The sequence below is a fragment of the Cydia fagiglandana genome, chromosome 7, assembly GCF_963556715.1.
Source record: "Cydia fagiglandana chromosome 7, ilCydFagi1.1, whole genome shotgun sequence".
Classification (NCBI taxonomy): domain Eukaryota; kingdom Metazoa; phylum Arthropoda; class Insecta; order Lepidoptera; family Tortricidae; genus Cydia; species Cydia fagiglandana.
Genome location: NC_085938.1, coordinates 1,316,057 through 1,341,620, shown reverse-complemented (window position 1 = coordinate 1,341,620; position 25,564 = coordinate 1,316,057). Strand labels below are relative to the sequence as shown.

At 37.0% G+C, this 25,564-nt stretch overlaps 2 protein-coding genes across 2 annotated transcripts in view; both read right to left on the bottom strand.

Annotated features, from left to right (window-relative positions):
• LOC134665707 (uncharacterized) overlaps positions 1 to 8,234 on the bottom strand; it is a 33,909-nt gene extending 25,675 nt beyond the window's left edge. Inside the window, exon 1 of the mRNA XM_063522666.1 lies at positions 8,033 to 8,234. Coding sequence (XP_063378736.1) covers positions 8,033 to 8,191 — 159 coding nt within the window. The 5' untranslated portion in view covers positions 8,192 to 8,234. The remainder of the gene's footprint in view (positions 1 to 8,032) is intronic.
• A 10,011-nt stretch (positions 8,235 to 18,245) lies between these two features.
• On the bottom strand, positions 18,246 to 25,444 carry LOC134665743 (protein Spindly). Its single transcript, XM_063522717.1, has 6 exons — positions 24,829 to 25,444; positions 24,078 to 24,235; positions 23,547 to 23,638; positions 23,005 to 23,119; positions 21,380 to 21,527; positions 18,246 to 18,489 (listed from the first exon to the last, which is right to left on the bottom strand). Exons 1-6 carry the CDS (start codon positions 25,353 to 25,355, stop codon positions 18,246 to 18,248), a joined length of 1,284 nt encoding a protein of 427 aa, XP_063378787.1. The 5' UTR covers positions 25,356 to 25,444.
• Positions 25,445 to 25,564: the final 120 nt, after the last annotated feature.

The following is a 25,564-nucleotide window of genomic DNA, read 5'->3' as shown; positions in this document are numbered from 1 at the left end:
TTCCAATTATAAGTGTTTTTTTTTTCATACGAAACAAAAACAACTAATCATTACAATGCCTATGTTAATTGAATTTATTTCCGATTCAGACATGTCTAACAATTAAACAAGTGAGACCTGATTTCACAAATAATCCATTATGGTCAGATATAATTAATTTATCAAAATTATTTTGGCCAGTCAAAAGAAACTTCACAAAAATAAGACTTCATTAGCCACAACAAAAATAATGATTACTGTACTGGCTTACTAAGGAAACCTGTCAAAAATGACGGTTGAGTAAAACGAATATTTTGCCTGGGTATAAGTATAAAATTGGGATGTTTATTCCTGATTATAACTGATTCAAGTAACATTCAGCACTACTTTACGAAACTGGTAGGTATCTCACATATCCCTATCAAATTGTCAAAACTTTTATTAAAAAAATATATATTTATATTTTAATTTATAGCAAACGTCTCTGCTTGTTAAAAATTAAGATTTAAATTGCTAGTTGTATTGTAATTGGCATTAGAGGAAATGGGATTTTCTCGTGAAATTAACATGTGAAATATGAGACGGGTGATTTTAACGTCTAGTATCTAACAGATCAAATTTTAATCTGATGCTTATTAATGAATATTATCAATTTATCAGTATTACTAAACTTTTTATAATGGCTATTATTTCAATAGCAACCATTGTATATACCAATGCGTCCTTGTTTTGTAGGTGTATATAAAAATTATTAATACAGTCTTGGGACTTAAGCAACTTGTGTAGTATAATACACATAATATGATATTTCATTCACATAATCTGTAATTTATTCCGTGCTAATCTTAATTAAACTTGACGTGTAGCTGTAGCCGTGGTGAAATTGGAGCCAGTTAGTGGTTTTATACCAATAAACCTCTTCAAAACCATTTTAGTTCAGTTTGTGGTGAATATTGTTTAGTTTATTTGTATTTTAAATATCATGGGAAGCAATGTTATTAAGTTTTGATTTTATTATTACTGTTTATTTAACCTTTATTTATTATGCTTATTTACATTTTGACTAATTATTTTAAAGTGTTGTAAATATATTTATGACAGTTGGAATAAAAGTCTAGCGCATTCATCCTCGCACGTCAAAATCTCACACATTCATCCATGTGTGTTAAAGTCTCGCACGTTCGTCCATGTGCATTAAAGTCTCACACGTCCATCCGCGTGTGTTACATATCGTGTACATGTCACCGCAAAATTGCAAACACTTGTCAGTCCATAATATCGCTAGTTAAATTATAAACTGACGGTAGGGAGATTACAATCTAACCTAACCTAACCTAACCAACGTTAGATTATAAACTAACGGGTTCACAATCCTACGGTGTCATATACACATCGATTCCACAAGAATAACATGGTTATCTTGGTGCTATATCCTGCTTTGTAACTGATATGATGTCTACACATACGCCATCGACTCTATGTATGAGAATCACTTAATATCTTGTTCTACGTATAGCTATGACTCTACATATGACTCTACATATGACTACATATGACTCTACATATGACTCTACATATGACTCTACATATGACTCTACATATGACTCTACATATGACTCTACATATGACTCTACATATGACTCTACATATGACTCTACATATGACTCTACATATGACTCTACATATGACTCTACATATGACTCTACATATGACTCTACATATGACTCTACATATGACTCTACATATGACTCTACATATGACTCTACATATGACTCTACATATGACTCTACATATGACTCTACATATGACTCTACATATGACTCTACATATGACTCTACATATGACTCTACATATGACTCTACATATGACTCTACATATGACTCTACATACTACGCATGAGCGTAGTTTTAGGTTACAACTTTACAGTACTACACGCAACTCCAAAGATATCCACAGAATACACTATTATTAGATGTTGTGACATACAGTTTATAAACAAAAGGTGACCGGTTATTAAATCGAATCCATTGAGATTCAGTTCACGATATGTAGTATGTGTAAATTGGCACAAAATAAAATACTTTAACGCTCAGCGCATAAAGTTATCCTGAGAAGTGTGCAATAGAAAAATAATAGAAGCATATTATATAAGTACATTTCGTTAACGACTCGTGTATTCAACGTACGTCGACGTACTACTCGTGTATTCAACAAACGCCATACGCTCCATAACATGGAGGTTTAATATAGATGTATGTTCATACCAGAGTTGGGCAAAGTTAGTTAAATTAAAAATGAAATTAAGAATTAGTAACGTTAGTTTTAATAACGGCAACCTATTTTGTAAATTTATCATTACCAATTAGCTTGAATTCGACATCACACACTCTTATGATTTTATCATCGATCATGGTTTTGATAGCATTTTAATTATTCGAGCAGATGGTTATCATGGTTATTTAAACTAACGTTTTAGTTGATAAAGTTAGAATAAGGTTCGTTTTACGACAGCTATTTCCTTTATTCCTTATGAAATCATTTGGCTTAGTTTTATTTTAGTTTAATTCACAGATTGCAATTATAAGTGCCCAACTCTGATTCATTGAATACTATTATTAGTTTAATATCCGACATGTCATAGAGGCGTTTTATTTTCATGTAAGAAGGGAAATAGTTATAAACACGTGTTTTAGTCATCTAGTCAAGGCACACTTTGGGCCGCTGCGCCAGAGGAGTAAGTAAGTTCTAGTCATTTAGCTTCATCGAGGCTTTTATAAGTAATGCTGCGTTGGGCAGCGTCGCTGAATGAAAACCGATATCAGAATAAAAGCACTAGGTTAAAAAAATATGTTAATAGCTAATAGGACTAGGTACACAAGTTAGATAACGTAACCCTGCATTATGGCTTCCAATTTGAACTAAGATCATCACATAATTTTCTTTTAAATAATATATCGTCTTATCGGTCTTGTGCGCATGGAATCGCAATATTATGAATAAATAGTGATTAGATTGATTTTAAAGTGGGGTTCCTAAAGGTCATATATTATATTGCCCAACATTTTAATAAAAGTAATCTCTTAGATGCATTCGTAACAAAATTAATTTATACACTGACGCAAATCGCGTTTAAGAACTTTGTACTAGAGGCATTGCTTATACAAACGCAACAGGGGTTTACTTCAGAGATATTCAATTGGCAAGATTTTTCATTTTAATTTACTCATCGGTTTCGCGGTTACAAAGCCAGTGTATTTATACAATTTTAGTACCGCAAACTGACCTCAAAAGATGTAGCAGATCATAAGTCTCAATGTGTATAAAGCAACTGCTACCACAACTGTACTATGCTATTTTGCTACGTAAAAAAAACTAAATAATGAGTCCTTAGCCCAAGCTTGAAATAATCGATGTGGTACACCATCATACAATCGAGTTCAATAAGAGTTATTTTCACTAACTCATATATGTAATATTTAAAAGCGCTTAATTGAAGACTGTAGATTTTAAATTTCATATCTTTATTATAAGTGAGACTACCTGTCATCCGTTCGTACGTTCCTTCTACACATACATATACCAAAATTGGGCAAATCATCATCATTATCTTTAATAATATATACAGTATATTTAATACAGACGTGACGGTAGGTTATCAAACCAATTTTATTTAAAATGAAAGGGAGTTTAAAAATATATATAAAGAACTGACTTACCATAATTTAATACACTTTCCGGTAAACATAGTTTACTCACTGATACAAACGAAAAAGAAAATACAACCTTACGTTCGTGCGGCGTGGCAAAAATCCTATCGATTTTTGTTAGATCCAACTTCTGATATATTGAGTTATTACCGGGTTGATGATGAAAACTAATACTTGTACCAATATTTTAACTTTATTCATTTGTTACAAACATAATAACAACCAATTTACAATAAAATATTCAAGACGTCTACACTCTAACTTGTCCGTACTCGAACTGGCCACTTGTCACTGTCATACCGGCCTTTTTATAACAATTCAAAATGGCGGGCACCAGTGACAAGTATGAGTCAATTGATACTCTTTTATAATCTAATCATAAATAAAAGTAAGAATGGTCAAAATATAAGCTATTAATAAATAATGATCCTTACACAAGATATCAAGACTTTTCCCAATATTCTCTTAGCGTGTACAATTTTCCTTTTAGTTGTCTCATATAAGTCATATAACGTTCAAAAGGAGAAAACATTTGTGTGGTTTAGCGCCTGAATGCACTTGGTCGACTTGGTATTCTGTAAAGTGATGAATGTGGACGTAAACTAAGTAAGAATGCGATTTTTCTTAGGGTATTTTTAACGCATTCAATGCTAACGTTTTGGTAGCGCAACACGCGTAGCCGATTGTAGTGTTTTCCCGCTTTGTAGAGGAAAGAGACTACGTGTTAATATTAGATCAGCTATCTACCTAGTGCCCCTTTCGATGCCATTAGACATCTTATTATTTCTAATCACGACGATTAAGATTATATCCTGTACCTTTTTTTTTTAAATATAACAAAACTTTAAAGTAAAATCATTCATTAACAAAATATTAGCAACTCTCCGGCATTTACGAGTATAACTGCTGTCATAATAAGTCCATTGTCCGCTGTTATTTGAATGTTGGCTGTTGTCTTTTGTTTGTATATTTGAATGAGTAATGGCACTGATGGCGTGATAGCAATATATATAGTAGCTAGGACAATATAAGAATGTAGGCACCTATATGTAGAAAGAATCATGTGAATTTTCATTCACATCTGTCATTCCGATACTTTATTTTCATATAAGATTAACGATGGACAGTTGGACACCGATGCTATACTACGAAACTACCTACTACATAAATTAAACCTACTGGAGTTTATTATATGGCTAACTATTATTTAATGTCATTCATTGATTAATAACACCAAACACGCAACATAAACAGGCGACAATACCACCAGGGGGCCTAGCCAAGGTGACAATCGTTGATAGAAAACGCCAAATGAAACTTAGATAATGTATGGAAATAGTCACGAGACTTCTCGTAACATTTGTCATCCCCATACATTTAGCGGATGGCGCTGGAGCTAATACGGCGTTGCATGAACAAGAGATTTCCTTTGGCAGGATTGGTCCTTAGGACCCAGGGATGGATTCAAGAAGTGGAGCCACCGAGATGTTTGATGTCAATTTTTAGGGGGGGGGGGGCTCTCAACTTGATCTTGATATCTGTATCATTTAAGCTACTAGGTCAAGTTTGGTATCGTTTCCGTATAAATCGGGGGTGCCGAACTCATTTCTGATATCATAATGACACCATTCTGAAGTAAAAACACATAAAATATGAAAAAAATACTTTTTTTTAAATTCCTCTTCACGCTTAAACTGCTGAACCAATTTAGTTAAAATTTGGTACAGAGATAGTTTGAGTCCCAAGGAATAACATAGCATACTTTTAATCTCAATAATTATCCCTTAAGGGTGTGAAAAGGGAGGAGGAAATTTGTATGGGGATTCAATAACCGCTGAACCGATTTAGATAAAATTTGGTATAGAGATAGTTTGAGTCCCAGGGAATAACATAGGATAGTTTTTATTAAAAAAAAAAATTGCTTAAAAATGGAAGGTAAGGTGTAGGATTGTATGGGAAATCAATAAACGCTGAACCGATTTAGTTGAAAATGATACTAAACTTGACTTAGAACTTAAACTTAAAGAATTATTAACCGCAAACGTCGCAAACGCTTAAACCCCCCTCCCCCACCTGCATCAAAAATCTGGGTGGCTCCACTTCTTAAATCCATCCTTGGGTCCTAAGGACCAATCCTGCTAAAGGAAATCTCTTGTTCATGCAACGCCGTGGTTGACCTTTTTTTGCTCTGAGCAAACACAACTAATTCCTTTTCGTTTGGCGTTTGTCGATATACAAGGGAATATTACGCAAAACTCTGCGTAGGGGGCGCCACTACCACTTATCCTTCACAATCTGGGGGTCTACCACGAAACAAGAAAATCGAAATTTCTTTGTCTAACCTCTCTAACACTCTTGCATATTCGAGCAATAAAGAGGCAGGTAACTAAATTTAGTTTTTCGCGTTTACCGGTAGGCCCTTGTTAACAAACCGCCTTGATGCATCAATGTCATATTTTATTGTCTGTGAAAACTTGTCAAAAAACAGTTTAAGGCACAGTATGTATAAGTTACTCTATGGTTTACTAGAGGCGCTAGTGCTGTACAGTCACCTGCAATAATATGTTACTCTTTGAAGGCCGCAAAAATATGTGACACGCTCTTATGGCTCTACAAATAAGATCGTGTCAGATATTTTGGCGGCGTTCGTTGTGTAACTGTTTAGATTCCGTAATTAAAGTTATTTTATTGTTATTATTGTAGTTTTTAATTGGATAGGTAGTGTAGGCTTTTTAAATTAACTTTTTGTGTTAAATTTGTACTTTAGCGCGTAGTTGTGCTCTCTCGGAAGGGTTTTCCACGGAAGACCAGCGTCGAGATCCTTAGGTGGTATCTCGACATTAAGCTGAGTGGGAGACCTTTTCAGTGACGCTTAATGATAAGTTGGTTCTCTATGTCTCATGTAATACTTAAGTTAAATTTAGGCGTTTTTGAATAAATTTCTTCTATTCTATTCTAACATATTATTGCAGGTGACTGCTGTACTCTGGCGGCAGAAAATTGCAGTAATACGCCTTTTGTCAACTCGGCGAGGCCCTCAGCTGATTCGCGGCAGACTATGTCTGACCATGGGAAAACATAAAATGTGTGCCAACAAAGAAAGCCACACAAAATGCCGACCAAAGACAATTTTTAGAATTCTAGCACAGCAATTTCAAATGCCTACACTAAGTGGTATACACTGTAATTAACTCATGTGACAGAATTACATTGGCCGACTATACAGTCTCCATTAGATATATCGGAGCAGCCAATGTGCCAAAAACATCTGAACATGGATTTTAACCTCTTGATAATCGAGATCTTTGTTCAGATAACGACCTCCTAGCCTAGTCGGTAGTGACTCTGCCTACGGAGCAGGAGGTCCCGAGTTCGAATCCTGGTAAGGGCATTTATTTGTGTGTTCATCACAAATATTTGTTCCTGAGTTATGGATGTTTTCTATGTATATAAGTATTTTTATATAAATGTGTATATTATATATATCGTCGTCTAGTACCCAAAACACAAGCCTTATTGAGCTTATTGTGGGACTAGGTCGATCTGTGTAAAATTGTCCTATTATAATATGTAGGTATAGTTATTTGTGAATGTTTTGGCCGCTCCGATATATCTGATGGCGACGGTACACTGTTCTGTTTAAAATTAACTGAAAACAATGTTATTATGTAGTATGAAAAAGAAACGAATACCTAAGTACTGATTATTTTGAACATTTCACTTTCAAATTAGTTTGTTGTTCAAACTAATTTAATTTAAGTTTCAAATTAGTTTAGTTTGAAAACCGATAACATTCCAATTTACGAAAGTTGAGGAAGGAAAGGCTAAATTAAAGTTTAAAAGGAATAGACGTCAGTTAGGAATGCCCAAAAATTTCCTACTGTCGACGTCAAAGATATGTTTACACTTTTGAACATTACTCCTTTGAAATAAGGCGAAATATGTAAACATATCTGTGACGTCGACTGTACAAATAAAAAATCTAGTTGGTACAGTCAGCATTAAAATTAAGGATCAGACTACGCGTAAAAAGTACCTACCAGTTCTTTAACGGCTTTTCTAAAAGAGATCTTAGGTACATTTTTGCAGAACAATTAGGCTGTAACAGATACTTTTGAACGCGAGCTATAGAGATTTATCTTTAAATTATTTTTCACACAGCATGGGTAAGATGGCAGATATCATCTCAGTACTATTTTGCGAGATGACATCTGTCACCGCTGTTTGAAAAGTATTCGAGAGTGGCAGATACTTTTAGCGCGTCGTTTCGTCCGCCGATCCATCGATGCCGACTGTACCATTTTCCCTTGGATTATTCACATATTTTAGCACATTTCCAAACTCACCACAACAACAGTCACAGTGATAGCTGTGGACACAGCCGCGCAAGCACATCCTCGCCTGATCTGCTTCTTCCTCGACAGCTTGAGAAACTCCGCCGTCTGCGAATCTATGGTCTTGTACAATCCAAACTGCCGCAACCTGCTGCTACCCTCACTAGACATGGTCACATCACTATCATCACTAATGTCACGCCAAGATACTACCTGGCAGGCAACGTTAATTTCTTTTTGTCGCTGACAGTTGAGCGAATTTTTTTTTACGAAAAAAATTGTGGACGTCATGCGCGGACGGTGTTCGCGATAGTGTGGCGAGGTTGCGAGGAAATGTGTTGATGTTTTCTTTGAGATTGTTTTGGGATGGCCGTGTTGGTTGTCGATAAAGTGAAAGTAAGGTTTTTTTTGAGGAGTGATGTGCATGATGCTATTGAGTAGGGTTTAAGACAGGAGCTGGTCTTTCGTACCAGAGGTGGGAGCCACCTTAGGGGCGCGTAAGGCCGCCAAGATAGCCGCAAAAACTTTCTTTCATGCTCGACGTAAAAGTTAGGGAACCCTGTGTCAAATTATAATTGTCTGGAAGTGAGTTTGAGTAAGTGTTCGGCTTCATTTTTGAGAAAAATAAATTGGTTCTTAATTTTTGAGAAAAATTAAAGTTTTTTATTTTTCTATATTATATTATTTTTTAATCAAATTCCCTATCGACTTGATTTTTTTTTATTGCGAAATAAGCAAAATGTCCTCTTTTCTCGATTTGGGACCAGTGTGTGTTGGAAACTGTGTTATTTCTTAGGTTGGAGATGCGCCCAAGAATTGTCGGTATCTCAATTTTCAAGAGAGTCGCAAACAATTGTAACAACACAGCTAATTAAAGACTTAATTAAGAGAAATAACTGGGAAAAAGTAAGTATAATTTCAAGATTTATCGATATGGATACATTCGATAATGATGTGTAATGTACATCACTAGATCTCATATGCGCACCGGAGCGCAGCAGGCACGGCGCGCTTGACAGGTGAAACGACCGGCCCGTACCGTGCCATCAGATAGGATCTGATCTTCTTCGCCATCTCGAGGTGGTCTAATATTTTTTTAAATAAGCCTATTTATGTGTCCCACTGCTGCTGGGCAAAGGCCTCCCCTCGTTTTCTCCACTCGACCCTGTTATCGGCATTTTCCCACCATTTGGGGTAGAATGCGTTCAAGTCGTCCCGCCATCTCCTTTTCGGTCTGCCTAAACTCCGGCCTGCACCTTCTATTGGGTTCCGTGGGTCCCACTCAGTAACCATATTGGCCCACCTTTCTGGCTCTAATATCTACTCGAGCTGAGTGGATGTTACAATGTTACTATCTAAACTGAAGATCGTAATTAGATTCCAAAAAAAGTGAGACAATGTTGCCACTTTTTATTAGCGCGTCTTGTATTTATGTAAAAATAAGTAATTAAAAGTACTTTTTTAAATCGTAGGAGTAAAATAATCAAATAAATTATCTTAGCGTGTTTATATGTATATAAAAAGGAATTCACTATTTTACAAACAAATTATTGCTGTGGCAACATTTTTTGGAATCTAATTATGATTTTCAGTTTAGTGGCCCCTTATAATATGCGATGGTTAAGCAAAGGTACACTCGCCATCACATATATACTACCTACTGAAAACTTCTGTAAAGAGTTTTGTTCAAGCACATTGCTACCTACCTGTTAATTTCTGGTTTGAAGATATGTTGGAGAACATGAAAAAATAATGGACACGTGTTTTGTTATTTTGGCTTAACTTTTATTTTACAACAATAAATAAAAACACATTTCAAAGTTCCATACTTCTCATAGTTGCACTTATACGCGTCTGTTATTTTAGACTACTCTGTAACATATATAAAAATAAGACAGCTACGAGGAGCCAATTGCCTACTCCAGAGCAGAGCACACAGTCGCTTAGGCCGAAATCGGTTAGGAAAGCAACATCATCATCATAAAATATGTCAAATCGGAGCCGGACAGTTAGGTACCCATCCTTGTAAGATGGGCCAGCGTGTAGAGAGGTTAGTGGACGTAACATTGGTGTCGGATGGCCTACCCAGCAAACATTTTAAGTATTTTTTCCTAGGCTCGAAGAAGGTTTTACCAATTTAAGTAAAAATTACGTCCTAAGTCACCAATAATGTTACGTATTGTACACTTTTACTTTCAAGTCAAAATATAGTGACAATAAAACGTAAATTTCACTTCATAAATACACCATGAAGTCACGGACTTAATGGTTGAAAATAAGTCGAATTATTAGGTAAAATTAACTTCGAACCTTGACCAATAGGTCAAATGTACTAATAAGGCATTTTAGGTGTATTTGCGACGTAATTATTTCTTATACGGAGACCATGAAGTCAGGGACTTATTGGTTGAAAATCGGTCGATTTATTAGGTAAAATTAACTCCGAACCCTGACCAATAGGTCAAATGTACTAATAAGGCATTTTAGGTGTATATGCGACGTAATTATTTCTTATACGGAGACCATGAAGTCAGGGACTTATTGGTTGAAAATCGGTCGAAATATTAGGTATAATTAACTTCGAACCCTGACCAATAGGTCAAATGTACTAATAAAGCATTTTAGGTGTATATGCGACGTAATTATGTCTTATAAGGGGACCATGAAGTCAGGGACTTAATGGTTGAAAATAAGTCGAAACATTAGGTAAAATTAACTTCAAAGTTTGACCACTAGGTCAAATGTACTAATAAGACATTTTAGTTGTATTTGCAACGTAATTATTTCTTATACGGAGACCTTTAGGTCGTCGATTTTATGTCGTTTTAGCTACTAATTTTAGGTAAATGTTACTTAAAATAATGAAAATGAAAATGAAAATGAAAAATGAAAAAGCGTTTATTGGTTACAATATTGTGTACAACAAATTATGGTTGGAATCTCCAAGTAAGTAAAATTATACTTGTGGCAGGAGATCCCGCTCTTCCTACCAAAGTTACATACAAAGTAACCGCAAATATACTTAAATGAAAATCTTACAAACTAAACTAAACTAAATTTAGGCTAAGATATGTGTGCGAGTGTGTGTGTGTGTGTGTGTGTGTATGTGTGTGTGTGTGTGTGTGTGTGTATGTGTGTGTGTGTAATGGGGTATAGGTAAATGTATATACATATATATGTATCTATTGTTTTTGTAAAAGTGCTTCTGTTTCCTCGTAGTCTAAATTTCTAATCCATTCAACTATAGCTTTCTTACAAGTGTATAATTGCAAAGGGTATATTGAAATAATTTTATTTATGTGATTATATAGGTGAACAGACTGGCTTGTAAATTGTCTTCTGGCATAAACAGATTTAATAGGTGGCTTAGGAATTACATTTGTTTTCCTCCTCCGTGTTACTATGAGTGGTTTAAATTTTATAGATTTGTGTAGCTTTAGTAGTGAAAATAGAATATAAAGTTTCCTCATACTAAGTACATCACAATCCTTGTACAGTTCAGTGGTTGGGTATCTATAAGGTTTGGAGTATATAACTTTAAGAAGGCATCTTTGACCCCTTTCAGCATCAATGAATTTGGTCTTGTTTGTTCCGCCCCATACTGGGATACAATAAGTCATAACGGACTGGGCTAAAGTAAAATATAGTTGTTTAAGTAAAGCTTTAGACGCTACATGCTTAAGTATTTTAAATATCCAAATTAACTTGCGAATCCGACCAGCTATAAACTCTATATGCGGATGCCATGAGAGCCTCTGATCTAGCATTATTCCAAGATACTTAGTGGTGCTTACTCTTTTTATTTCATTACAATTACAATCTAAAGTGTTCTGAGGGTTACAAGTATGTATTTTTAATTTAAGGGTATCAGGTGGTTGTGTGTTTTTATACTTTGTGAAGCATATGTAATTTGTTTTGGTAATATTTAGTGTTAGAAGGTTAGCATTTAACCATGAAAATATACGTTGAAGACCTTGCTCAGCTTTATCAAAAACGCCAGCCCAGGTACTATCGTCAAAAATAACCACCGTGTCATCTGCGTAAGAGAAAATCTCTCCTCCGTGAATGACAAGATTCGACAAGTCGTTGATATATGTTAAAAACAGAGTTGGGCCTAGCACACCCAAATAGATACCAAATTGCGACCATATAGTTAAAAACACTTGTAAAGTACTATCGATACCATAAGGTTGTGCCGCCATTTTCTTTCATTATAACGAGATGCTAAATATAAATTGCATAATTTAAGTTGCTTTATATCTTGAATGGTGCCATCACACGGTACTTCATTGTGCTAATATTCAAGATAAAACAAAATTTTTGATCGAGTCAATACATTCACACACACAAATATTCAATTACAACACTCAATTACAAGCAAATATATGCATTTTGATTTTATAAAATGTTGAAAACTTTAATATTTCAAAAGCCCATCGATAGTTTAGTATGTAAACCTAACATACTGCACGAAAAAATTTTCTGCGCACTAGATTTCACCGTTCTTCATCTGCGTAATCGGCCTAAATTATTTTACATGACTTAGTGGCCGCCATTATCATTGCACAACTTTGAGTTGTTTTCTTGTTAGACATTTTGTTTCTGAGTGAAAAGAATATATAAGCGTAATGTTTGTGTCTCTTTTTCTCTTCATCGCGTCTCATCTAAATATTGTCTCGCATAGTAATTATATGGATAAAAATATGTCACCATCACGTCTAAAGGTGGTAAAGATTACCAAATTAGTACTTTTCTACTACGCAGCACGTCGTGGCGACGTCGAATCCACGTCGGAAACATGACCTAGTGTTGACCTAATGGTTGTAATCACTAATTTACCGTCAATAAATACGTCGCCGGCACGTGCGTTTTTTCCCCATTTATGTCGACTCGACGTGCCCACGACGTCGATTCGACGTGCCTGATTTTGATCCCCTAAATTGTGCGACCTAAAATAGGTGCCTTTTTCGGAATATTGACCAAAAATGTTTGCTGGGTATGGCACGCGGGATAGCGATGGGATGGCCATGGTTCTATATTAGGCCCTGCCACTGTTTAGTCTAGATAATTACCTACCTATACTTCAGCCAAAAAAAGATTATGCCTTTAAGTAGCTGCAGCTCTAATTTAATTTAACTTACATAATTACACGGTAGCTTTTGTTTAACAACAGTTTAAGCCGATTTCTAGCCGTTAATATACATTCATACATTCGACACGGCGCAAAAGTGATGAGTAATCGCATGTAATTCGTTATGCCGACTTGGCATAGTAGAGAGGATAACAAGTAATTTTATCTCATTTATGTAGTCCGTCTGCTGACTCTTTGCACCGATTTGAAAGTGTGAGAGGCAGCTTGTTGTTTTTTTTTTAACTTGTAGTTCCTGACTTATACATATAATATAACATGAAATAATAATTTTGAATGAATTTATGAAATAATAAGTCTAACATTTATTTATAATTACACCGAAAATTTTAAGAAAAGTTCATTTAGAAACATTTAAGAGGGCCCGTCAATGTATCGCACAAGATGGGCGTCACTTCGAGGATCTAATGTAAACAAAAAAATTACTCCCTTAAAAAATAATTGTTAGATTTATTATTTCATAAACGGTATTTTATTACAGTTTACTATCGCAAATAATGAATCTCAAGCAGTTTTATCTCTTACGACACCGACGTTCTTTGAGGGGCGAGTAGTCGTACTAAATGTATGGGGGTTTGAAGTTAATGTTTGGGATATTTCTGCCTTTATTAAATGTAATTTTACTCATTGGGTAACGCACTTTCGATATCAATTTGAAGTTTTCTGATATGTGTTATATTTACGGAATTATCGTCTGGCTACACTTAACGATTACACCCTGTATACATTAATTGCGTAAGTAAGTCAAAATACCAAAAAATCAAAGACAGTTACAAAAGTAACAATTAGTACTCCTTATCATTATTTATTTAGGTCTAGGACTTTTATTTGTATAGGAGTTCAAAACTCGAATTAAATTCTACTTGCGCCAAGTCAACCAAGCGAGGTGTAACATAAATAGAGTCAAGTGTACACTCATCATACCCAAAAATATGCCCCATAGCTCTTATGTCAGCATATAAAGAACTATGGGATATATTTTTAAAGTAAATTGTATTCACCCATATTTTGCACTTGTCTATACCTTACCCTACTATGAAAAGAAACTACTGTTTATTCCTATCCTCTGGTCTCTCTAATGCAGGCAAGCGCACTACAGTAGCATAATACTAAGTCTATAATTGATATGTTCGGCTGGAGATATCGCATACTTTTTACTGTTATGTATATGAACGCGGAAAAATGCAATTACGAAAGTGTTTTTCTTTATCTTTTGAGCCCATTTTTATTTTGGTGTCGCATTTTATTTTAGATTTCTCAATAATTAGGCTTGCTTATTAAATAGCTTGCATTGTAAGCAAAATAAACACGACCTCAAGATTTTCCCGAAAAAAAAATTACGCGGAAGATTTTTTAAGATAAACGGTGAAATTGCACTTAAGGGCTCGTCATAAATTACGTCATCTAATTTTGACGATTCCCCCCTCCCTAAAATCATCCAAAAATCATGCTTCGAATGACCCCGTTTCCTCCACGTCATGCTACCATCATCCGACGTCCAGACCCCTCCGCCCCCCTCCAATTTGAAATGACGTTTATGAATAGCCCCTTAGGGGTAGAAAACTCTCTTGGAACTCTAGATACATCAATATTTATGTCTTTGTATGAAAATAGGACGACTACGAGTATAATGTAATGACTCTCCCCTCCCCCAATTAAATCGGTGCAAAATTAGCTTAGACGGACTCTATTGAAGGCCCCTAGCCACTTGCACCATCCTACTAACCAAGGGTTAAGCGGTTAAACCGTTAACCCAGTGTCAAATGGTAACCATTATGTGGTAACTTCCAGGTCTAACTGATTAACCCCCGGGTCAGTGAATGGTACAAACTACAATAGTCTTAAGCAGTGGTGGGCAAACTTTCTTCATGGGGGGCCAGAAAGTTTAGGAAATTTAAGTCTAGGGCCAGAATTGTAGCCAAAATTCATTTTGATTTGTGATAATCGTGGGCCAATGCCATATACTAATACATATTTTATATGACCGGCGGCGGGCCGGATAAAATCCATTGGCAGCCGGAGATGGCCCGCGGGCCGTACTTTGCCCACCACTGGTCTTAAGGGTCGGTTTCACCAAACCGTTTGTATAGCGTTCGCTAAATTTTAATGTAAGAACGAGAAGGTTCATAGACCTCTGTTGCGTGACGTTGATCAATCTGTTAACTATGTTTGGTGCAACTGGCCCTTAGTTGATTGACTACTTTATTGACTAGCTTGTAATTACCATAGGCGTTGACTTTTACGAAATAAATCTATCATCATCATAAATATGTCTAATCGTATATTCCGATCAGTATCGGCACCGGCGGAGTGTGACGGCTGACGGTGATGTATCGGCTCTCTTCCTATACAAAAACGATTTAGTCCGAGCTCCAACCACAATTTTCATATAACCACAGAATAAGTAATAGTGTTTCAAACAGAATGTAATTACTTCATCCCGCAGAGGCAGGTTCCCGCGCGTCCATTAATTGCTTTAGGTGTTTTGACTTTTTTTTATTATTATGAATGGGCTTACTCATGGCCACAGACTAGCCGAGGCGTAGACCTTTTTTTCCTCGCATTTTTTGTGATTATAAGTAGATACTTAGCAACGATGTATACAATACATAAATAATTACTAATACTTCATACTTCGATACACAAATAACACTTATAACTCAGTAGCGTCCGTGCAGATTCCACAAATTATTGCCTTACCGGTATTTGAAACCGTCGGCTTCATAGGCAGGGTTGCTACGCTACCCACTAGGCGAGACAGGTTGTCACTGAGTAGACAGGATATCAAATATTCATTTTGATATTTTACATAATATGAAAAAAAAATACAGACATAAACGCAAGCAGTAATCTATATAATATCTAATGACCGTACAACAATCTCAGTCGGATCTCGTACTATGTTAGTTTAATAACGCTTGCGCAACACGAGGAGAAAATGCGACAGTTCGTCAAGCGTCGCCGGGTGAAAATCATATGCATTAGTGACCATTGTATACATTGTGCATTCTTTGGGTTGAGATAGTTTAGGTTGTCTACATTATGGGTCTCCCCACAATACCCCTCTGCCGAAAAACTTGCACAAAAGTTTTGTATGGACTGACATGGCTATTTGTACGTTACGTAAAAATCATGTAGAAATAGCAATACATTTGACGTCCCCTCCCCGCAAAAATCGGCAGACTGTTTCGTAAAGAAAATGACAGCCATGACATCTCCAGTTACTAAATGCTCTAAGCCCATAGCGCTTTATGTGGTCTGAGCTGAGGCCCTACCGCGAAAGGAAATTTCTTTTCTCAAAAATGGACGGCAAAGTCGACTTTGCCGTCTAAAAAATAGGTCGCGAAGCGAAGTTTATAGTCAGTCAAAAATTAAAAAGTTAAAAACATTAACATTGCAGTCTCGATTTTGGGACTGCAATGTTGCATACAAATTCCATTATTTGTCGAGTTCCAAACTTTTTAAAAGTTGAAATGGCCATATGAAATGAAGGCACAGGCCCATTAAACAGCCAAACAGGTGATTAGTACCGCGACTATTTAGCTGTCTCAAATAGGTTGGCGTATTTTCGGCAGAAAAATACACTTCTATTTTTTAATTAAAAAAATAAAAAGGCGGCAAGGGCTTTTTTCTGTGAAAATATATACGTAAGGAAGTTGCTTTTGTATATATGATATATATATTTGATATTTATATTTCTTGCACCATTTTTGAGAAAAGCACTATATATGACTCGGCTGAAAGGCTACTTGCTGGCTTCGGATTCAATTAAACGGACTCCCAAAGTCGTCCGTTTAAAACGAATCCTCAGCCTGCAAGTAGCTACTTCCGAGCCTCGACAATAATGTACTATTATCTGCCTCTCTATCACTCGAATAAGCAAGAACAAGACTTTACACCTCTACTTAATCACTCTTTGTTCTGGATTGACATAAAATAATGACCATGATAGACCATGGAATTTTAGAAGAGATAAATCAAAGACGGATTTGTATACCAACTTAATACGTTTAATACCTAAGGCACTTATTATTATGAATACACTAAAATAAATGTCAATGGCCAAAATGAGTATACAGTGTGGAAAAATAAGTGGGGCCCTGGAGGGAAACTACCTTGAATCCTTAAGCTGGCTCATTTTACTTAAAGGAGACATTCCTTTATTTTTAAAACGAAACAAAACTGCATTCAAAGATTTTCTAAAACTCGCTTGCCTCGCCCGGGACTCAAACCGACTAAAAAATCCAAAAAATAAACACTCGCAATTTTATTCTACTAGTCGATACAGTTAATGTTAATCATAACATAACATTTCTCCAAGAAACATTAGGTCTTACACTCGTCTGTCGTATAAAATATCCATAAAATCTAATATTTAGTACTCAAGATTTTTTTAGACAAGCCAAATTGAGGAAAAAAAAAAGAAAAATCTTTTAATGCAGTTTTGTTTCTTTTTAAAAATAATGGAATGTCTCCTTTAAGTAAAATGAGCCAGCTTAAGGATTTAAGGTAGTTTCCCTCCAGGGCCCGACTTATCTTTCCACACTGTAGTTAAGATTTTTTTTTTACATAATTGTGATAGTTAATTTTGAAGTGTTTTTGAGTAAGTACATGGAAATTTAAACTAATGGACTTGTTCAATATTGCATATGAATTATAATTTTCTACGGCAGATCAACCCAATATTTTTTTTAATTTGCCGCCTTTTTCTGCCGGCAAAGTGGGTGTGCCAGAGTACACATTATATTATAGGTTATAATGTATGTTTATGTATACAGTGAAGTAGTGTTAATTGTCCAACGACGTCATTAATGTACCTAACCTATTTGTATTGTTTTATCGTAATTTTAAAATGTTGAATGTGTAGGAGTATTTTTCAAATCAAAAATGTCAGATATACACTATTTTTCTTGAAATATTTAGTAAGATTCGCTTGTTTTTATTTTCCTGACATATCGATTTTTCAAATGATGATGCCCACATTTGCAAGTCCTAATTTTGATCCGTAAAAAAAGTCTACACTACACTTATCACAGTAATTTTTTTTTTTAAAGTTAAAATCTCTGAACTCTGACCTCAATTGAAGGAGACTTTCTTCCTAACATCATCCGGCGTCATCCTCTTAACTTGCACCGTCTTGTACACGGGAACTTCGCCCTTATCGCCCCCGTCGGCCGGTTCAGGCGAGGGCTTGCCGAGAGTGGCGCCCTGGGCGGACAGAAGGGCTATTTTCCTGCGCAGGTCGCGCACCTGCGCCGCGCTCGCTAGTTGTCCGGCGCCGAGGGATAGGACTTCGGCCCGGAGGCGGTCGCACTCCGTTCTGAGGGATAAATAAATAAATAATAAGTTGCATTCATTAGATATGATCACACTTTTATGAATCATTATAATGCGATATTCACGTCAAAATCGGTCGTAGTTAGTGGTGCATCAGTTTTTAGTGAGTGGGCTACTGCGGACTTACATCAAAGAAGACGTGAACTGTATGCCTTATATGAGGAACGGCGGTTTAATCAGAGTGATGAATTTAAAGAACATGTGAAGGCGTATTCGAAGAAGTTTAAAGTAGATTGTCATATAGCTAAGCGAAATTATCTAAGTCAGAAAATAAAAAGTAGTTCAGACATTATTAAAGCAACCTGGAAAGTAATAAATGTGGAGACTGGTCGTTCGAAACACACAATTAAAGAACTAAAACTAAACATTGATAACAAAATTATAGATTCTAATTTAGAAGAAGCTACAGAATTTGAAAAATTTTTCACCTAGGTACCAGTATCTACAACTAAGGATTTAAATTCATCACCCTCATCTGCTGTTACATTATTAAAAGATAACGCTCCAGAGTGTTGTGGAGACCTTCATTTTGAACATGTTTGTACCTCAGATGTAATAAAGGCGTTTAAATCAATTAATGTCAAAAAGCTCTTGGGAGTCTCTGTCCATGCTGTCAAATCCTTAGTAGAAATTGTAGCGCCTGACTTGGTAGTTATATTTAACAACAGTGTTGATTGCGGCGAGTTTCCTGATCTAATGAAACATAGTAAAGTAATTCCTTTATTTAAATCTGGTAGCAGCTCTGACCCCACTAACTTTAGACCGATATCTGTGCTACCAACATTTAGCAAGATTTTTGAAAAATTAGTTCTTTCTCAATTAGTACGATATTTTAACGTTAATAATTTGATGCATAATAAGCAGTTTGGTTTTACACGGGGTCGCTCAACAACCGATGCTGGTGTTGAGCTAATTAAGCATATTTTCGATGTCTGGGAGGAGTCACGAGATGCTTTAGGTGTCTTCTGTGATTTATCTAAGGCCTTCGACTGTGTTTGTCATGAAACATTAATCAGGAAACTTCATTATTACGGCGTTAGAGGATCGGCACTGAATTTACTTAAGTCCTACTTAAATGGTAGAATACAAAGGGTCGATGTGAATGGACAGCGATCACCTGGGTCATTGGTCTCTATGGGTGTACCACAGGGGTCAATATTGGGGCCTTTCCTGTTCCTTATCTACATAAATGACTTGCCATTCCTTGTTAAGACCCACTATGATATAGTATTGTTTGCAGACGACACCTCACTTATTTTCAAAGTCAAACGACAGCAACAAGCTTACAATGATGTAAACAATGCTATTTCAAAAGTAGTAAATTGGTTCAATGTTAATAATTTAATGTTAAATGAGAAAAAAACTAAATGTATTAAGTTTGTCACTAGTAGTAACGTAAGGCATGTGCAAGCAAGTGTCATTGTGAAGGATGAGGAATTGGAATTAGTTGATAGTACAGTTTTTCTTGGTATAACTTTAGATTCTTTAACTCCAGTGGGGTCCCCATATTGCTACTCTTTCGAATAGACTGAGCTCTGCAGCTTTTGCAGTGAGCAAAATCCGTCAGTTAACTGATGTGAAAACGGCTCGATTAGTATATTTTAGTTACTTCCATAGCATTATGGCATATGGTATTTTACTGTGGGGCGGTGCTTCAGAGATAAATACCATTTTTGTTCTGCAGAAGAGGGCTATTCGAGCAATATACAAAATGAACCATAGAGACTCACTTAGAGATAAATTTAAGGAAATTGACATAATGACAGTGCACTGTCAATACATTTATGAGAATATTCTGTATGTACATAAAAATATTGTAAATTTTAGGAAAAATTGTGAAATCCATAATATTAATACTAGAAATAAACATAAGTTCGCAGTGCCCTTCACTCGGCTCCATAAAATTAAAAAATCATTCATGGGTAATTGTGTAAGATTTTATAATAAACTTCCAAACCATATTACTGAATTATCTATTAATAAATTTAAGAATTATGTAAAGCGTAAACTTATTTCCAAAGCTTATTATACCACACAGGACTACATGAATGATAATACAACGTGGGATTAATTGTTATTCGAAATGATTATTTATTTATTAGGTATATTTGATTATTGATGAGGAAATGGATATTCCGATGTAATACTATCTACTTGTTTGTTACTTATGCTTTTTTTTGACATTTAGATTTTATTCTAGAAATTCTAGACTAGTATTTTTTTTATACATTTTTTTTTTTAATGTTTGACGATCCTTTTGTGAAATTCTTAGTGTTAAATTTGACATGTATAATAATCCAATTTTATTATGGAATAATATTAACATCAATAAATTGCTCTGATAATTAGATTAAGATTAATTACGATTCATAAGAGCTTGTTGCTAGGCCTACATGAATAAAGTATATTTTGATTGATTGATTGATTGATACAATATTTGGGAGGCATGAGCTTTGCTCGGAAAAACATAGGAAAACTCAAAAATGCGCGTTTTCCAGAGATTAGACCTAGTAGCTAGATCAATTTTTCGCCCCCGATAGCGATGATAGCAAATGTCATCGAAATCGTTAGAGCCGTTCCCGAGATCTCCGAAATATATGAAAATATACATATTCTCTAGCTGAGTTATGCGCTCCGAGTAGCTTTCTTTTGTATAGGTTGTTGATAAGCTAAAGTAGGTCTTACTTGAGATGATCGAGCACGGCGGGCAACCAGCCCGGCTCAGGGCGAGCAGGAGGCGAGGCCTCGCGTAATGATTTGAACCAACGCGCTAATATCTCGCCGTTGGCGCTCACACAACTCTTCTAGCTGAGTTATGCGCTCCGAGTAGCTTTCTTTTGTATAGGTTGTTGATAAGCTAAAGTCAGTCTTACTTGAGATGATCAAGTACGGCAGGCAACCAGCCCGGCTCAGGGCGAGCAGGAGGCGAGGCCTCGCGTAACGATTTGAACCAACGCGATAATTCTCGCCGTTGGCGCTCACACAACTCCTCCAGCTGAGTTATGCGCTCCGAGTAGCTCTCTGTAAAGAAACATCGATTTAAATAGGTGCTAAATACATTCACCAAATACCTTATAAAACATAAATACATAAAATACATCTATCATAAGGCTAATGATGATAGTCTATGCTGCATTCGTAAAGTATGGTAGCGTAAACCAACTACGAAATAATTGGCCGTTGAATTATTGGGTCCTGTTTTTATAAGAGATACTGCCTAAGATGTACAGTCCAACATAAGTATTTTTACGACAAATCAATAAATTACTCTCGATTATTAGCTTAAGATGATGTTTATAACATGACGATTCGCAATAGCTTAGGTAAAACTTAGGTACCAATAAGTTCCCTGTCGTAGTGAGCGGCGTCCCCAGCCTGCTGCTCCCAGATAGTCTGCTTCTCATGTAGCAACGCCTCTACCTCTGCTTGTTTATTGTCTAGATCCCCTCTTAGCTGTAAACAATATACAAAACACAAATATACCAATAAGTTCCCTGTCGTAGTGAGCGGCGTCCCCAGCCTGCTGCTCCCAGATAGTCTGCTTCTCATGTAGCAACGCCTCTACCTCTGCTTGTTTATTGTCTAGATCCCCTCTTAGCTGTAAACAATATACAAAACACAAACATACCAATAAGTTCCCTGTCGTAGTGAGCGGCGTCCCCAGCCTGCTGCTCCCAGATAGTCTGCTTCTCATGTAGCAACGCCTCTACCTCTGCTTGTTTATTGTCTAGATCCCCTCTTAGCTGTAAACAATATACAAAACACAAACATACCAATAAGTTCCCTGTCGTAGTGAGCGGCGTCCCCAGCCTGCTGCTCCCAGATAGTCTGCTTCTCATGTAGCAACGCCTCTACCTCTGCTTGTTTATTGTCTAGATCCCCTCTTAGCTGTAAACAATATACAAAACACAAACATACCAATAAGTTCCCTGTCGTAGTGAGCGGCGTCCCCAGCCTGCTGCTCCCAGATAGTCTGCTTCTCATGTAGCAACGCCTCTACTTCTGCTTGTTTATTGGCTAGATCCCCTCTTAGCTGTAAACAATATACAAAACACAAACATACCAATAAGTTCCCTGTCGTAGTGAGCGGCGTCCCCATCCTGCTGCTCCCAGATAGTCTGCTTCTCATGTAGCAACGCCTCTACCTCTGCTTGTTTATTGTCTAGATCCCCTCTTAGCTGTAAACAATATACAAAACACAAACATACCAATAAGTTCCCTGTCGTAGTGAGCGGCGTCCCCAGCCTGCTGCTCCCAGATAGTCTGCTTCTCATGTAGCAACGCCTCTACTTCTGCTTGTTTATTGGCTAGATCCCCTCTTAGCTGTAAACAATATACAAAACACAAACATACCAATAAGTTCCCTGTCGTAGTGAGCGGCGTCCCCAGCCTGCTGCTCCCAGATAGTCTGCTTCTCATGTAGCAACGCCTCTACTTCTGCTTGTTTATTGGCTAGATCCCCTCTTAGCTGTAAACAATATACAAAACACAAACATACCAATAAGTTCCCTGTCGTAGTGAGCGGCGTCCCCAGCCTGCTGCTCCCAGATAGTCTGCTTCTCATGTAGCAACGCCTCTACCTCTGCTTGTTTATTGGCTAGGTCTCTTCTTAGCTGAAAACAATCATATTACTGTGACATATAATTTTAACACTAAAAGCATATGCTAACTAGGGAACACTGCAGAATTTCAAGAAAAGGTCAAGAGAAATATGCAAGCAAAAATTTACGAAGTCTTTTAAATTATATGATTATATACTAAACTCAGTGGCAGATTTGCAGCCATGGCCGCCCTAGGCCCCTTATTTAGTCTTAGGCACTCAGCACCTTTCTACATATATGGACTAGCGCCCCTAATATCTAGCCGCCCTAGGTCCGGGCCTCCTCGAGCCTTAGGGCAAATTAGGGCGCTATTGACTAAACTTGACACCACTTAAGATCCCAATTCTTTTGTTAGTGAAGCTGGTGGACGGAGCTTTCTTTACCAGAGTTATATTTTTAATGCCAAAATGCAAATAATTATGGTACATAATTTACTTACTCTAGCATTAGTCTGCTTCATCTGTATAAGATTCTTGGCCATCTCTTGTCTTTTGTCTTCCACTTCAGCAAAAATGGAGTTCCCTTTGGCCGCTGCAATTAACAATTGTATTTTTTAAAATTTTATACATATACAGGGTGGCTAAAAAAGAAACTGCATTCCCGTTGTTAGGGAGGTTTTGGGATTATACTAAGCATCTTTTATTATGGGACCAATCCCGAAATCACAAAAAAAATTTGGCCGATACATACATTTTGGCTGGCCCATTTTAGTTTTAACTGTCAGATTAGACGGTAATTTATAATAACTTATTTTAATAACCATAATACATTGAAACTGCACATCTCCTCACCATGCTCAGGCCCCTCGTCAGGCTGGTGCAGCATAGCGCGTGCCTCAGCAAGATCCGCTAGTGCTGCCGCCTCACGCTCGGCCGCCGCGCGCAACTCCTCACGTCGGAGCTCCGCAGCTTCACGCATCTGGCCCATCTCCTCAACCAGCTATTCTGACCTAGAAATGCACACTCCTCACCATGCTCAGGCCCCTCGTCAGGCTGGTGCAGCATAGCGCGTGCCTCAGCGAGATCCGCTAGTGCTGCTGCCTCACGCTCGGCCGCCGCGCGCAACTCCTCACGTCGGAGCTCCGCAGCTTCACGCATTTGGCCCATCTCCTCAACCAGCTCTTCCGACCTAGAAATAAAAATAAAAAACTAATTTTCATCAACTGATTAATTTGGAACAAGATGGGAGGATGAACTCACAGTGGGACCGAACTGGTGAAAAGTGGCCCACAACAGACCCCAATGGAAAGAGCTAGAGGAGGCCTTTGCCAAGCGGCACACTGAGCTTACAGATATGATCTAACTCAGAATATAAGGGCTTAATAGATAGATTAATTTAAAAATGGGTAGTTCCTTAAGCCGTAACAGCCGTAGCCATAACTCTGAAATCTATGGCAGTGGTTCCCAAAGTTGATTGGGCTACGACCCACCTAACATAAATTGCTAAATTCGGGACCCACCTATTGGCCGTCTTAAAACGGGGCATAAAATATTATTGGTAATGCTCAGGTGCCCTAGTAGTTTCAGGGCCCACTCAATATTCACTTGCGACAACAATGGGTTGCACCTCATAATTTGGGAAATGCAGTTTCTTTTTTTTTCAAGGCCAAATTATCCTTAGACACATAGAATGAATTCTATATTTGTCTCATTGCCAAACATCAAAAGCCTCCAGAGGCATTATTTTTAATTTTCAAAGATGTAAAAGCAAGAAAAGCTCACCTCATCCTCCAGGATGCTATCTCAGCCTTAGTCTCTTCTAGCGCCGCCTTCGCTGCCGCGGCCTCTTGCAAGGCCGCCGACAGAGCCGCCCGTGCCTCATCCAACTCCCCTGTATCACGCTCCGGCGACTGCCTGTCTTCTTTAAACGCATTCTCCTCTTTCAAACGACGAACTTCATCTTCAAACCTCTTCACCTCTTTAGCATGACTCTCAATCAGTTCCGTACGCTCCTCGCGTAACGCTGAGATGTCCTCCTGAAGCTTAGATATTTTGGAATTCAGCTCATTCTTTCTCCGCGCCTCCTCTGCTTGATGGGACTCTAGTTCGGCCGTTAAATACCTCTGCACGTCTAATGCCGTGTTATGATTTCGTGTGGCTTCATGTAGCTCCTGTTTTGTGGCATCGTAAATGCTAGATAAGTTTTCGAACTGCTTTTTGAGAGAATAATATTTCTCGGTCAGGTCACCATTAGTTATGTCTACGATTTCTGTGCAACCTGTTTTGTTGCTGATGGTTGAGTAATCCATTGTCACCTTTTATGACTCAACAGGCAATTTCATAGAAATTTTGAACAAAAATGGTTCAACTTTAACTCAGAAACACGAAATTACACTCTGTTTTTTCAAACATAAACGGCAACGGCAAAATACACTATGACAAAGCATGAATGACATAACTTTTTTTAATCTACTGCAATCATCTGTTTTTCCACCAATCAGCGTACAGCTTCGGAAAT

Bases quoted from the DNA above. Each gene is read 5' to 3' on its own strand.
- LOC134665743 (XM_063522717.1), bottom strand. From the start codon at position 25,355: ATGGATTACTCAACCATCAGCAACAAAACAGGTTGCACAGAAATCGTA. The intron at 23,120-23,546 runs GTAAGTAAATTA...GATTGTTTTCAG, and splicing joins TGAAGCAGACTAATGCTAGA to CTAAGAAGAGACCTAGCCAA. The intron at 18,490-21,379 runs GTAAGACTGACT...TTTATCCCTCAG, and splicing joins GCCGTACTTGATCATCTCAA to AACGGAGTGCGACCGCCTCC.